This window comes from Orbicella faveolata, unplaced genomic scaffold, assembly GCF_042242905.1.
Source record: "Orbicella faveolata isolate gen_17 unplaced genomic scaffold, um_ofav_v1 contig_25, whole genome shotgun sequence".
NCBI classification, from domain to species: domain Eukaryota; kingdom Metazoa; phylum Cnidaria; class Anthozoa; order Scleractinia; family Merulinidae; genus Orbicella; species Orbicella faveolata.
The window spans coordinates 15,645,001-15,659,754 of record NW_028301553.1 but is presented as its reverse complement, the minus strand read 5'-3'; the positions used below and the strand labels follow the sequence as shown (position 1 = coordinate 15,659,754).

Here is a 14,754-nt window from a genome sequence, read left to right as displayed (position 1 = left end):
AAGTCTTTTGGTGCTTTGATGCGTGCAAAGCCGCACGCGTTACGTAAAGGAAGGCTGGGACTGCAAAGAATCAAGATGGCGGCTATTTTGTACTCTCGTCTTTGCATTAGAAACAGTGGCCGACTAGGTAGGAACACTTCTTTCTTTTGCCGGAAAACATGAATTCGAACTTGTATTTTACTATTGTAATTGCTTATTTACAGTGTGTTCGCTTGGAAGGCCTGTTCTCGCGTCATCGACCGTTTCTTGCACTCCAAGGGTTCAAAGTGGTAAGCTTATATTAAAGTTTTCTTTAGACCAACAAGATCATGGAATTAAACCCTTTGAGGAGACTTATGTAATAAATTGTTAATAACATTTCTTCCTTTTAGTGGTTCTGAAAAAGACTGTCCATTCTTCGGCAAATCACAAGGCTGAGCTTGGTAAGAGACAGAACAGAATTATTGTAAGATTATGTAGTCATAGTATTCGACGGGACTCTCCATCTTTTCTTTATCAGTCAGAAAATATGGCACCATCGTTTGTAAGGTGAGACCAAAATGTGTTTTCCAGCTTGCTGGACCTGGGATGGGCTAACCTGTAACTATTTACAGGGCCATAGCCAGAAAAAAATTACACGACTGTCCATGGTTAAATTCTTTTCCGACGTATTTAGCATTTTTTACACATCCCCCTCCAAAAATAAAACAACAAAAACCAAAAAATGACTGAGACAAGTGCCTCGGCTTGCCTCATACTGGCTCGGCCCTACTCCTCATCTCTGGGAGCAGGAATGACGCAGTGGTGAGAGCGCTCACCTCCCACCAGTGTGGCTCAGGTTGAACTCCTGGACCCAGCATCATAATTGGGTTCAGTTTGTAATTGGTTCTCGCCTTGTTCCAACGGTTTTTTTTCTGAGTTCTCCAGTTTTCCTCCCTCCATTAGAACCAACACTTCTAAATTCCAATTTGATCTGGAAGCAGTGGACGAAGGATCTCTCCATGTGATGTGCCATTGCAAATTCCTATTTATTTATTTTATTTATTTGTCAGTAACATTGAGGAGATTATGTGTTTTACTTTGTAGAACTGTCCCCTTCTCAGCCATCCACTCATTGGAAAGGAGAACGTTATGTTAGTGTTGCCCTTCTGACTTTGATTCCTGCAGGAATCATTTACCCATCAGCTGCAGTAGACTGGGCTCTTGCTGTTGTTATTCCTTTGCACAACCACTGGTAAGTTATCTCCAACAGTATTATGTTTGTTGGTAAAACAGCTTCCAGGAGAACAGCTTCCAGGAGATACTGTTAGTTGCCTGTTGGCCTGTAGTCAGCTGAATGTTGACTGACTGTGGGCTGTCTTTTTTGGTTTTCCTGGTGTTTTTGACCAGTGTATAGCAAGACGACCATGCCTATACAGACTACAATTTCTTTTTCCATTTCACTTCTCAGGGGTGTTGGTCAGGTGCTAACAGACTACATACATGGCTCAACAATGCCGAAAGTTTCCAAGGGTATCTGGTTGGCTGTGTCGATATTACAATTCATTGGCCTCTGCTATTTTAATTATGCTGATGTTGGTATCTGCAAGGCTGTCAGTATGATCTGGCACATGTAGAAATACCAAGAGTGATTGTACATGACCTTCTGTTCTTACAGTTCATGTTTGTGTTAAAACAGGTAGTTAAAGAATTAGGATGAGGAGACAAGAAGTGGTTCTCCAGTTTCTTAATTATTGGTCTGTGTGAGATTGTAAGGGGTGATGGATGGTAAAATCTGACACTCACCCTGAGAACATGACAAAATTTAAACTGGTCAGTTTGAGATGAGAAGATTTCTGCAAAATCTGTGCCTGTGCCTGTGCCTGTGCCTGTGAAACCTTTACACCATTTAGAAAGAGGATATGTAGTTTTAATAACACAACATTGATGTACATTTAAAATTTCATCCATAATTGTAACAGTATCAGTGCTTGATCTAGGAGAGGGTTCTAGGGGTGCTGCTCCCCTTCTCTGCATATTAACTATTTATTAACTAAGAGTGAGGTCTTGATGGGAAAATTTCAAACCTCGGCCTTGCCGTATTGACCTTGGGTACAGCAAGGCAGAGGTTTGAATTCTGTTAAGACTGAATGTTTGAGGTTAATGAGTTATCTATTATATGGCTTTTTGCTTTCCTTTTGCATGCCCGTTATTGGCCCATGGCCATTACGGTTGAATAGTGCCCTAGAATTAGCCAATCAGTGTGCACGTTATATCAACTACAAACACAAGTCATATAGTAAACCTGAATTACACAAGGCTTGAAGTTCTGAAAGGTTCCCTTTTTTGAGCACTCTAGGATTCATCTCCAAATATGTAACTAACTCCTACTCTGATTACCAATAATTGGTTAGTACCATCTAGTTCTAAACAGAAATAGTTTGTCATTATTTTTCTTGACATGGAAAGTTGATCAAATAGTTTTAATTAAAATTACTGTAGTAATAAAATTGTTATTCTGTTGTTACACCAGACTTTCCTTGAGCAGTTACTAACAAATAAATGTTTTAATATATGACTGTTATATGTGGTTGGCAGTCAATTTGTTGATACAATTCAAGTATACTAAACAGAAATTCAAAGATGGTATATCAATTCCCCTTCCAGGGAAGTTCATCAGAATTCCCAAATGGGAAGTGGAGTTTCACAAGCCAAATTTTTTTATTGACACCTGTGTCTGCCGTAACCGGTTGTGACAAGTGTTGGCCTTTGTTCCACTTCTGACATCACCACCTTTCACCAAAATTGGCATCACTTACACTCAAGTTCTGTAGGAGGAAAAGATCTCTCCAGTGATACCCAGATCAGAGTGATTGGGTCAAATGAGATTGTTATATTTTCAAAAATGCTAAGAAATTTGACTGAAGATCTCGAAGCAAAATTTCCCTCAACTACACTGGGCCACTCCACGGTAAGAATTGCCCATCTGGGTGATGCTTTCTGTGTAATTCTTGAACTGGAAGCAAGCCTAGAAGAAGGTCAATCACTGCAGCAAAAAGATAAGAAAAGGAGAAAAAGGAATGTCGAAAAAAAAACAGAACGAAAAAAACTAAAGGCCTTGGGTCACTCTCAAAATTTTTATTTCTGCGTATGCCCAAGCAAAAATGTCATAAAACCCCCTGGGGAGGGGTTACTTCCATTAAAATTGGGTGGGGTTGTGCGGCCCTCTTCCCCAAACCCCTTTACCCTATTTTTGACCAAAATCAACGATTTTCCTCACCCTATTTATGACCTGACTAAAAATTTGAATTTCCTATTTATGACCGTTACGGCTAGCGCAGTCGCCCTAACATAGTTTATGAAGGGCTTATGTTGATGATCTTATTGATGATGAAAAAGTAGCTTCTAAAAAAAACATACCCAATTTAAGACTAGAAAACAAAAATCATACCCTATTTATGACCAAAATGGCCGAAATCAGCTAAAATTGATCCCCTATTTATGACCAAAACGGATGAAAAACCATACTTTTTTAGGCCAGACATACCTATATACCGGTAGCTCATATAAGGGAGTACCCCCCAGGAAAGAAAGGCATGCTATTATGTTGCAAATGCCTTTCTGAGTAGATTGGAGCTAATTTGGCTTGTATCGATGCTGAAAATCTCCAAAAAATGTACTTTTGCAAAGAAGCTCTAGGTGTCAATGGGTTAAGTAGTATCTCAAACACTAAAGAGAGAGATTCATGCATCAGATTTTTACGTAAAAGGAATCGTAAAAGACAGAAACCATTAACAGACCGTAACAAATGAAGAACATGAAACCTTTTGTGACATTTTGGTAGGACAATAATGTTTTGACTGCTGCTCGTACTGGGTGGAGGAGGGGGGGGGGGGGGTGTGGCTACTATGCAATGAACGTGGCTGAATGATTACAACATGGCCCTGAAATGTGATCTAGATGGTCTTAGATACCTTCCTCCCTCTTCCTCTACATACAAAAACCTGGCGAGGTTTGCGGAAAATAGGGTAATATGATAGGGCAAATATGAAATCAACACCTTGGCAAAGTTTGTGGAAAATAGGGCAACCTTGCTCAAAGGATCGCTTGGTTTCCAAGCCTTAATTCAAACGGCCCGGTTACGCAGCGTTACACCTGTTCGCGCCGGGCTCGTCATCTATTAATTTGACTTCCTGTAAAACAAAAGATCAAGCGAGCAAATGATGGAAATGGTTTCCATCATGGATCTCAAGAAAGAAAGAGAATCTTCATGATAATGTGGTTAAATTGTACTTAGCTCTAAAGTGGTGAAAAGCGTTAATTGGCGCGAAGTTGCCGCCAAGCGCAAACCGTCCGGAAAATTATTCTACGGTTAATTCGCATGCATTTCGTGAAATGACCGACGAAAATCAGTTCTGTAGTAACTTCAAAAGGAAAACAAAGGACGCAGACAGATAGGAAAACTTCTCTAGAGCAGAGAAATGGAATTCGACCACGTCTTACGGATAATTGGTGAATTTGGACCTCATCAAAGGAGATTGTATGCTTTGCTAAACTTGTCGCTTATTCCCGCTGCATTTCAGCTTCTTTTACAAGTTTTCGTTGGCGCGGAGCCAAGTTGGGTGTGTGTAAATTCTTCCTCGAACGAAACATGCCCGAAGAATAAATCACACTGTTTGGACATGCAGTATACTTCGAAATTTACTTCAATCGTTACAGAGGTGAGTCAGCCTGTTTTCTTTAAAATTTATGAATCGAGAATATTTAATAGCGCAGCCCTTGTTGAAAATCAAATTTATGCATGGCAAATAATAGTTGCCATATATGATTCACTAATTTTAAATCGATTCCTTTTACTTAAAAGAAAGTTACAGCCTTGTCATTTCCCTTTAACTTCAGCATTCATGATATTATACATACTTTTCATTTCCATTCGTTTAAGGTTATCATCGCTATTTCTTGTTGCTAAGTTATGTTTTTGCCCCGCTAAAATTCTCCCTCTGATAAGTTTACATGTACATTGTGCGTTTGTCAGCTTTTATTTGTTAACCAATGTTATAACGACGTCTACAATAATTTATTCTATACAATTTAATCTCAAATGCGACCTGCAAGTTGTTTTCAATTTTGCATGTTTTTTAGGTTTTATTCTGTTTTTTATAAATTTGGTGGAAGGGATTAAAAGCAATATGATTTTAATTTACAATATTTTATTCATAGCATAAGATCAGAACAGTAGTTCACTTTTTTAATACAGTCATTTAATCTGATATTTGATTGCTCAGCTTTGAGCCCCTGTCTACTCCGTAAAAACTAGAATCTAAATTTAAGATTTTTCGTCTTAACCTCAGCACCAGAACAATAGCTGACAACTTACGTCAGCTTTTATTCTGGTGCTGAGGTAAGATGGACAATCTTAAATTAAGATTTAAGTTTTTACGGATTAGCCAATAGAGGTCATTATTAAGTATGCAAGTAAGATTTTTAGGTTTGAAATTGTTGATTTCCTTTTGTGGGTACAGTGTAGCTAATTCCTTTGGTGGGTCATGTTTTACTGAAGGCATGTTTCAAAGGGGTAAGCATATAAGATTTACTTCTCTGCTATATAATTGTGTAACACATCTTTTCTTGGCAGAAAGAGGGTTGAAAAAATTGACTTGGGTTTTGCAGGTATTAATTTTCCTGAGCTGTTCAAGGCGTGGTAACTGTCACTGAGCACTGTTGTTTCACGCCTCCATGTTGCAAATACTTGAGGTCCCTCTTCGGTCCAGTTTCTCATGCAATACTTGCATGATTGCTTGTCGCAGTTATCATTTACACAAAGAAGATATCTTTTCATCTCAAAAATTTTCTTTAAATGCATATTTCTGGATAACAGCTGGCCTAGAGATATGTTTATAAAGAGTTAATGCATGCATTAGCAAATAATTTAATGTATTATTTTGAAGTATATTTTTGTTTTCGTTTTCAGTGGAATCTTGTTTGTGAAAATGCTTACAAAGCTGACTTGGTTCAATCAATCCTTATGGCTGGGACTTTGTGTGGAGCTCTAATTTTTGGAGCATTAGCAGACAAATATGGAAGGAGAAAGATTTGGTACATTTCATTTACAGGGCTTGTTATATTTGGCTTTGCAAGTTCATTTGCTCCGACCTACAGAATATATGCTTTACTCCGATTTCTGACTGGATTTTGTATTGGTGGTGAAATATTATCAGCATTTGTGCTGGCAACTGAATTGATAGGTCCTTCGTACAGGGGATTTGCTGGAACAATGGCACAATGCTTTTTTACAACAGGACTATTGATTCTTCCCATTGTAGCATATCTTGTTCGTGACTGGAGGACGTTATCTGTTCTGCTTTCTTTACCATTTTGTGTTTTTATATTGTTTTTTAGGTGAGTTGAATTTAGTTTTTCCCTTTTTCATTCAATTTTAGGACAGTTTATAATTGTCAGCAATTAAGCAGGGCCTTCAAAGGAGGTTGAGGGCCATTCTTTTTATGTCCACACCCCCTCTCCTAAGAGTCAAACTTTACCCCCCTAAAAGATAAAAGTGCTGATGTGATACTCTTGTGTGCAGAATTAAAACTTTCTTACCCCTTACTCTTGCAAACACTTAAAAAATATTCAAAGATATTAAAACAATGTCTATGTAGCAGCCCCCTCAAATATAACTTTTTAAACCCCCTTCAGGAAATCTCAAGACTGCAACAAGGGGTGGGTGAGGGGGGGGGGGGGGTTAATGAAAGACATTGAAACCCTCAGTGGCAAACAGGGCAATCATTTGGTGAGATTCAACTACACATTCAAGATTCACATTAATTTTTATCCTTTCTTACACAGAATTGTTCCCGAGTCAGCTCGGTGGCTTGTAATTCGTGGTCGTCTAGCTGAAGCTGAAGATATCCTATGTAGTATAGCGAGAAAAAATGGCATAGCTGTTCCTAAGATTCTGCTTCAAGTTAGTCGTCCATTGTCTGTTGTTGGAAACCGATATGGCTGTCTGGATCTGCTGTCTAATTTAAAGATTGCTAAAATTACAATAGTTCTGTTCTACTTATGGTGAGTTTTTAATAACATTTTCTGAATAAATGCTTGCAATAACATAATTTACAACTGTTTACCAGTAATATCGAATGTAAAGTTCCAGGTTTTGATTGAATCATTCTTATGTACATTCTGTCCTGCACTTAGTAAGTTCTGGGTAATAATCCATATTAGTATTACCCAATTAGTGGACTAATGCAAATCCTGCATTTTAATTGGCTACGCTACTAGGGGACTATTAGTAATAGTCCTCGAGTAGCGAAATTGGCGCAATTGAACGCTTTCTTTCATTTTATTCCCAAATAAATATTTCTTCAATTTGCATTTGCTAACTATATTATTACCTTTTCTGTCCAAATAGTTGGGTGATACTAAAACAATTAGACCCTTTGCCCTCAAGGGTCACAGGTCAATAGCCCATTCGGCTTCACCTCATGGGCTATTGACCCTTAGCCCTTGCGGGCTAGGGGTCTAATTGTCAAATATCATGGACTCTGAGTTCCTCTGTACCAAGCAGAGAAGAGTGACTCTACTCCGAGTGACTCCACTTTTCACTTAAGTTACAAAATTTGACATCATCAAGAGGACTCCTTGAGTGCCCATTGATCCCTCTGGTGCTAACATGTGGCTTTGTTCCCACTTGCTGAGCTGCAAGACATTTTGTCCATCTCAAGTTACACAACAGTGTTTATAACTTAATCCTGTTTAAGAATCTTATAAAAAGTATTTCACAGTATTTGTGCGTTATGATTTTAGGTTTGTGAACACGCTGGTGTACTATGGCTTATCTCTCAACACCAAGCATCTGGGTGGCGACATTTATAAGAACTTTTTCTTGTCAAGCCTTATGGAGGTCCCTGCATACTTAACGAGTGTTTGTCTCATTAATTGGTAAGGATGGATTTAATGACAAAACCTTTATTTACCCTTTTCAAGCAACAACTCTGTTACAGAATTCATGCTTTGTCTCTGTGCCATGTTGTTACTAGATGAGATCATACAGTATAATTATTATTGCGATGGATTGGATCTGAGGTTTTTTTTAACAACAAACCTTTACACCAGTATTTCAGAGCTTGTGGTGATCTGGATACAAAATTGAGTCTTAAAAACTTGATTTACATGTCTATATGCCCAGTGAAGGGAGGGGAGGGGAGCAACTTCCTGAAAATGTCACTCTTACCCTGCACCAGACAATTAAATGTTACCAATTTTACCAAATTTGTAATTAATTAAAGTAAATAAATATTAAATGGATGAAAAAAACTTCTCTTTTCAGGGTGGGACGCCGTCGAAGCTTGTGTTATTACATGATGATAGGAGGAGCAGCATGCTTGGTTTGTTTATTTTTTCAAACAGGTGTGTAATATCACCATTATCATTACAATCACTGTGGTCATGACTGCCTTTGGGGTCGTCATCATCATCATTTCATCATGTTTGTTATGAAAAAGTACAGCTTGTATTATTTAACTTTTTTCACTGGATTGTCCTTTAGGTACTAAACCTGTCTACAGGGTGTTGACAACTGTGTTTGCTATGATTGGCAAGTTTGGAATCTCTGCTTCGTTTGCTGTCATTTATATTTATTCAGCGGAACTTCTCCCTACAGTAGTAAGGTAATATGCAGACAAATTTATTGCTTTTAATAGTAGCCTATTTTGCTATAAATATTACATGTACTTCAGTTGCAGAAAATAACCATACTCCCCTACAGAAGGGATTGGAATTCCTGGGGGTTTCTGTAAGACCAAAACGTTTAAAGAAATATGAAGCTTAATAAATTTGGAATTTCCAGAGGGGTTGGAAGGGGGGGGGGGGGGGAGTTCTTAGAAAATATCCCTTCTGTGGAGTAGGTATGGATATTTTCTGGAAATACAAATTTAAATGTTAGCCTTTCTGTTAAGTGAGTAACTTCCAGTACAAATGATTGTAGGGAATCTTACCTCAAATTTTATATTGGGAAATAATGTCTTAAATGGATAGTCCATTGCTGTTAAGTGTTTACTTTAGGCTAATACTTTACTTTCATTATAGAAATGTTGGAATGGGTGTGTGCTCCATGGCATCTAGACTTGGGGGGATTTGTTCCCCTTTTGTGGTTTTCTTGGTAAGTTAAACCTTATCTTCAGCTTCCATGTATAATATTCACCAGTCTTTGTCAAAATTGGAATTCCCCTAACCGATTGCCATACTATTCTTTTATTGTCAGTTCTAAGAATTTAATCATGCATGACCATAATATTACTTAGCTGATGATTTTCTTTATTCTTGTGTCAGCTGTTTGCTGGATAATGTATCAGTATTTGGATGATAAATTAGATTTTGATCACTCCTGTGCTAGTGCCCAGCTAGTTCATGACTTTAAAAATGCATGGGTCGTTACTGTTAAAAAGGTTATTATTAAACTGACCATGGTAAACAGTTAGGTCTCCCTGAAAGTTAAACTTCATTCTTTTCCCACCTGTCTATTTTATTTACTTTTTCCTAATTTTCTATTGTAATCTTTTTAAGAAATAGCAATATGTACTGTTTTTCTACCGAGTTATAGAAACACAAGTGGAAGTTTGGGAGAACAAGAAATGCTGTGGGAACATGAGCCGTAGGCAAGTGTTTCCACAGCTTTTTTGAGTTCTACTAAACTTTCACGAGTGTTTCTGTTAAACAATTAGATTATGAGCTTGAGATTTCTATCGCATGATAGTTGATGAGGACACAGCCCGAGTCAACTATCACACATAGAAATCGAGAGTTTGACGTAATGATGGCGCAAGCAAAGAGAATTTAAATTTTAATGATCAAAATAAACAAATTGCCCTTGTGAGATGACTTTAAGAATTCCTAGGAATTCCTAGGAATTTCCTAAGAATTCCTAGGAAAAAATTCCTAGGAATTCCTAGGAATCTAAGGTGTGAATTTTCACGGTAATTCGGACTCGGAATTCCAAGTTTACATAGAGCTGACTTGGAATTCCTAGGAATTCCTAGGAATACCAACTGAAATATACTCACCTTGAAAATTCCTTAAAATTCCCAAAAATTCCTAGGAATTTCTGAGAATAACTTGGAATTTGTAGGATTTTTTGAGAATAGGTTGGGGTTTTTGGGAAAATCTGAGAAAAACTGGGAATTTTGTATCATTTGTAGGCCAGACAAAATTTTGATGATAAATGCCTAGCATTAAAATAACAAATAAAGTCACTGATATCACATCAAACAGGTTTTAAATGAATGGTTTATTACATTGGCTCTCATGAATTTAAACATAAGAATAATCATCCTGTTTCTTTTTCATTACATCAAGAATCAAAAGTAAAACTGAAAACACATATGAAGGTCAAACTTTTACATGTTTGATAAAAAGAGAACTTTTTCAGATAATTTACTTTTTTAGTTTACAAATCCAACAATTTTCCATACACAAAATTTAACCTTAAATTATTGTTATTGTGTGGAACATATCTGGATTTTCAGGATTGTAAGGAATCAATGATAAGAACAAAACTGAGACATTCCTTAAAATTAAAAAAAGGCTGAGTTTGGGCAAACTTAGCTGCTGTTCAGTTATTTCTGTTGATTCTGCAGCTAGCCTCTTCATCTTCATCTTTGTTGTATGACACCTAAAACAAAATTTAAAAAAATACATTACACTGCGATATATATGAGGTACTGTAAGACTAAGATCCAAATATCTATGTGCTCACAGTTTAATACATGCAGCTAATTAAGGCCTGACTGTAAGCTGGTTGAAATGTTAAAAGAGAAGACTTGATAATTGTGAAGGTGCTTGTACACTATTGAAAAATATGTTACATAAATCTTGAGCTTACAGTAGACTAAATCAAGGTTTTCCTTCTTCTATAAGTGTATCAACAACTCTCGAATGGGAGGATATATATCACGGTTTTTAGCCAAATTTAGACATAAGAAATATTAAAAAAGACACTTAAAACATTAAAGGAACATTGAAATAATAAAGTAAACGCAAAAGAATATACGGATGGACAAAATTGAAGATCAACACGGATTGCCATACAGTCAGGCTGAAACACACAGGAGACATATCAAACTCATGCAGACTGTGGCTGCCTCGTTGGAGTTTTTGTCAAGAACTTTGACTAGGATCAGCGAGAACTGCTATATTTGTTTCGTTTGAACAAGTGTGGCGAGAGAAACGACTTGTTATTCGCAAATCAAATTGTTTAGGCATGCCCTCTGGGCAACCTAAATTGTTTCAACCTTGCTTTAGCCAGAATTCATTTCATGCCATGACTGAGTGACCCACTTGTGTATGATTCGTGATGACAAAGTTCATTCAAAAACTTTTGTCTAAATAAAAGAAGTTACTTTGTATAATATAGGGTTACTTGAATTTGATTACTCACCAAATAATTTTGTGTACAGCTAATCTGCCCTTTGAATTTTTCCCTGTTGAAACATCCACAGTAAGACTTTCTTTTAGCTCCAAATCTTCGCCAAGAATAACATGTTTCTCATTAATGACACTCACGCTGTTTTCTTCTAGTCACAGGACCGCAGAAAAAAACATTTTGATATAATTTTGGAAGTGAAATCTACTAATATGCACGAGCGATCAACCGTTAACGCTGAATTCAAAGATGGGCGCCAAAAGAGAATGACTAACGCGATCTTTGTCACGCTCAGTCACGAGGATAGTCACGTGAAAATTCGCGTGCTGTGATTGGTTCAGTTGATCAGTTGAGGAGAGAATGGAAACTGGAGAAGAAGGAGAGAGAGACTGGCAACAAGGTTGCCAGACCAGTCGCTTTCGATAGTAACTCTGCTTCCCTTTCCACGCTGTGTTGGTGGTCTTTTGAAAGATGGGTCTGGCTTCAAAAGGAAAAAACTACACAAACTTTTTACGAAGAAATCGAGGAAACTGGAACGTACTTTAACTAGTTGATCTGTTCCCGACGGTTGTCAAGATAACAAAGGATCGTGAGGCACTTAAATCAAGTTCACTGCAAAGGTATGGAATCCAATTTTATAGGGATTTTCTGTTATGATAAGCTATAATTCTAAATAAATCAAACTAAGCAATGCATTGTGTGCTCTTTGAAAACCCCAAAAGCCGAAATTCACCTAAAAGGTTTCAGATCGACCTGAGAAAACGAGATAAATTCTGCAACATAAGCTTAAGCTTGTTGTAAGTCCACCAAATCTATTTTGAGAGCCCACGTGTTTCAACACCCAGTCAGCACAATGCAGCAAGTAGAAATTTGCAATGCTTATCATTTTTCCTTTGAATTATTTATAAGGATTAACATTATATGAGATCTATAGTCTTTTCAATACATCAAGATGTAGGTTTTTTTTATTTGTCATTTATTTATGTCAGTTATTTATTTGTTTCCCACTGACTCATAATCTTTTTATTCTTTTGATTTTGTTGTGTCATAAATTAAAGTGACCGCGAGGACAAGGAAATACAAGAAACATATTGATGATCCCACTATACCCATACCAAAATCTACAAGATTTGACCAGTTGATGTCATCTCCCTCTCTTGCATTACTTTTTCCTGGAGATCATTTCCAGCACCATGAACAGAATACCTCAGAGTTTTCGGCTCGCCTGAGTGAGATGGCTGTTGACAGAAATGTTGTGGATGACTTTGATGGACTATGGAGTCAACCTTTATGCAAGAATTGAAGCTTCACAGAAGCATTTGATGAAATTGAGTTGCCTATACACTGTACCTGAAAAGACCACAGAAATACCAATTGATGTAATACACACAACAACTCAGATTTGTCCACAGACAGTGATTCAGATAATGATGTTGAAGTTTCTAGTTCTGACTCCTCTGAAGAAATTGAGAACTCTGACACTGACGGCCATTCACTGGACTCCCCTGATGAAAGTGAAACTAATTGTTCACAAGAAAAGAACATTTTCTGCCAAAGAATATGCCTGTATGGCTATTCTGGCCGTAATTTAAAGACATTGTATGACAATGAGAGGCTGCTAAAGATATCCTTGTTTTAATGAAACTACGGGTAATTTGTCCAGAGAATGTCACAGTACAGTTTTGCAAATTTACAGCAAGTGTGTGGAAACTGTGAGCTTTTCATTTCTGACATCTGTTAGAGATGCCTTCCTCTTTTTCCTAAAGTCATAAAGGATCAAGTCAAAAATTGTTCAACAGTGGGCTGTGATGGGTATGTGTGTGAATCTACAATTATATTAAATATATACATGCATATATATACTTTTGGTTTTATTGAAATTGTAAGTAATATATATACATTTATGCTGACAGGAATCTTTTGCCTAATCTATTTATCAGATCTGAGAGCATCCATTTTTCTATCAGTTAAACTCTGGGTGTTTGATTTAAGGGTCCATACAGGCACATATACACTAACAAATCAGGTTGGATCTAAGAAGCAATGTTATGAGTGCTATAGTTTTATGTTGAGTTGTCAGACTTAAACTGGAATTAATGTAGTAACATTTGTTTGGAAATAATTACCTTGGAGCTTAACAACAATAAAAAGGTATGGAACTCCAGGGAAATGATCCTGTTGATTTTTACTAATTCACAGAAACTGATTCATGCACTGGGTTCATCTTTAATTTTGACATTTTGGGAAATTTATAGAAATTTCAAACACAATATTTCATGTGTTTTAGCTGTTCCCAAAAATTCCCAGTCATACTTTTCACTATTCCCAAATATTCCCAGAAATTCCAAGGTCTTGGATTAAGCATAATTTGCATGGCTTGGAATAACTTGGAATTCCTAGGAATTCCCAATAATTCCCAGTCATACTTCCACTATTCCCAAATATTCCCAGAAATTCCAAGATCTTGGATAAAGCATAATTTGCATGTCTTGGAATAACTTGGAATTCCTAAGAATTCCTAGGAATTCCTAAGAATTCCTAGGAATTCCTAAGAATTCCTAGGAATTCCTAGGAATTCCCAGACTACTGGGAATTTATTTCGCAGGGGCATTTCCCTTATTTTTGTCGCGGTGTTTTGTAAAAGAAGTAGAAAACATGTTCTCCGTGTTTCTGTCGAGTTTTAGTATAAATCTACCAGCGTTATCACAAATGCTGTTCTCTGATTTGCTACGCTACTCACTGTCTATTCTGTGATATATAGTGAGTAGCATATCAGTGTGCCCTTGTTAACAAAATGACGGCCGCTTCTTGGTGTTTTCAAAGTGTCTATAAAGAAGTTTTAGATAAAGTTTTGAACGACTAGTAGATTTATACTTAAACAATTAGATTATTCGCTGTTGATTCTATGCGTGATAGTTGACTCGCGCGACAGAAATCTCGAGCTCATAATTTAATTCTTTAATAGAAACATGATTTTTAACCAATCATTGTGCATATTTTCTTAGGGCTGTTTTCTAATTATGAATATAAATCTTTGTAATTAGATCTTGATAGACTGGCCGGCTTAGACTAGCACAAGCTATCTGCGAGCCAGTCTAACTATAAAAATGTAAATATTTAAGAAACAAAAAAAAAGATAAAGACTGCTGAAAGAAGATTGTAAAGGAAACTTGATGAACAAACATTTAATTTTTGCATTGATTTTGTTAGATTTAATATTGTCTATAAATTATTTAACAACTTTTTGAATCCATTTTAGGGGATCTACACTCGCCCTTTACCCATGATGATATTTGGAATGTGTTCATTTGCGGCGGGGTTGTTGAGCCTGGTATTGCCAGAGACTTTGAATAAGCCACTTCCTGAGAGCTTAGAAG

The 14,754-nt window shown here is 36.9% G+C and overlaps 2 protein-coding genes and 2 long non-coding RNA genes across 4 annotated transcripts in view; 3 read left to right on the top strand and 1 right to left on the bottom strand.

The window, feature by feature from the left end:
• Window position 1: 1 nt before the first annotated feature.
• On the top strand, window positions 2-2,542 carry LOC110052846 (succinate dehydrogenase [ubiquinone] cytochrome b small subunit B, mitochondrial-like). The gene is made up of 5 exons (XM_020759039.2): window positions 2-127; window positions 204-269; window positions 372-422; window positions 1,066-1,213; window positions 1,430-2,542. The coding sequence occupies exons 1-5, from the start codon at window positions 19-21 to the stop codon at window positions 1,593-1,595; spliced, it is 540 nt and encodes a 179-aa protein (XP_020614698.2). The 5' UTR covers window positions 2-18; the 3' UTR covers window positions 1,596-2,542.
• Window positions 2,543-3,848: 1,306 nt separating this feature from the next.
• LOC110052810 (solute carrier family 22 member 15-like) overlaps window positions 3,849-14,754 on the top strand; it is a 12,198-nt gene continuing 1,292 nt past the window's right edge. The window contains exons 1-8 of the mRNA XM_020758994.2: window positions 3,849-4,679; window positions 5,930-6,357; window positions 6,805-7,023; window positions 7,765-7,899; window positions 8,288-8,367; window positions 8,507-8,627; window positions 9,046-9,118; window positions 14,637-14,754. The exon at window positions 14,637-14,754 is cut by the window's right edge and continues 1,292 nt beyond it. Of these exons, the coding sequence (XP_020614653.1) occupies window positions 4,440-4,679; window positions 5,930-6,357; window positions 6,805-7,023; window positions 7,765-7,899; window positions 8,288-8,367; window positions 8,507-8,627; window positions 9,046-9,118; window positions 14,637-14,754 (1,414 nt within the window). The 5' untranslated portion in view covers window positions 3,849-4,439. The remainder of the gene's footprint in view (window positions 4,680-5,929; window positions 6,358-6,804; window positions 7,024-7,764; window positions 7,900-8,287; window positions 8,368-8,506; window positions 8,628-9,045; window positions 9,119-14,636) is intronic.
• LOC149109138 (uncharacterized) lies at window positions 10,225-11,526 on the bottom strand. The gene is made up of 2 exons (XR_016208415.1): window positions 11,393-11,526; window positions 10,225-10,627 (listed from the first exon to the last, which is right to left on the bottom strand). It is a non-coding gene; the product is annotated as an uncharacterized LOC149109138 (long non-coding RNA).
• LOC149109137 (uncharacterized) lies at window positions 11,860-13,541 on the top strand. The gene is made up of 2 exons (XR_016208414.1): window positions 11,860-11,997; window positions 12,436-13,541. It is a non-coding gene; the product is annotated as an uncharacterized LOC149109137 (long non-coding RNA).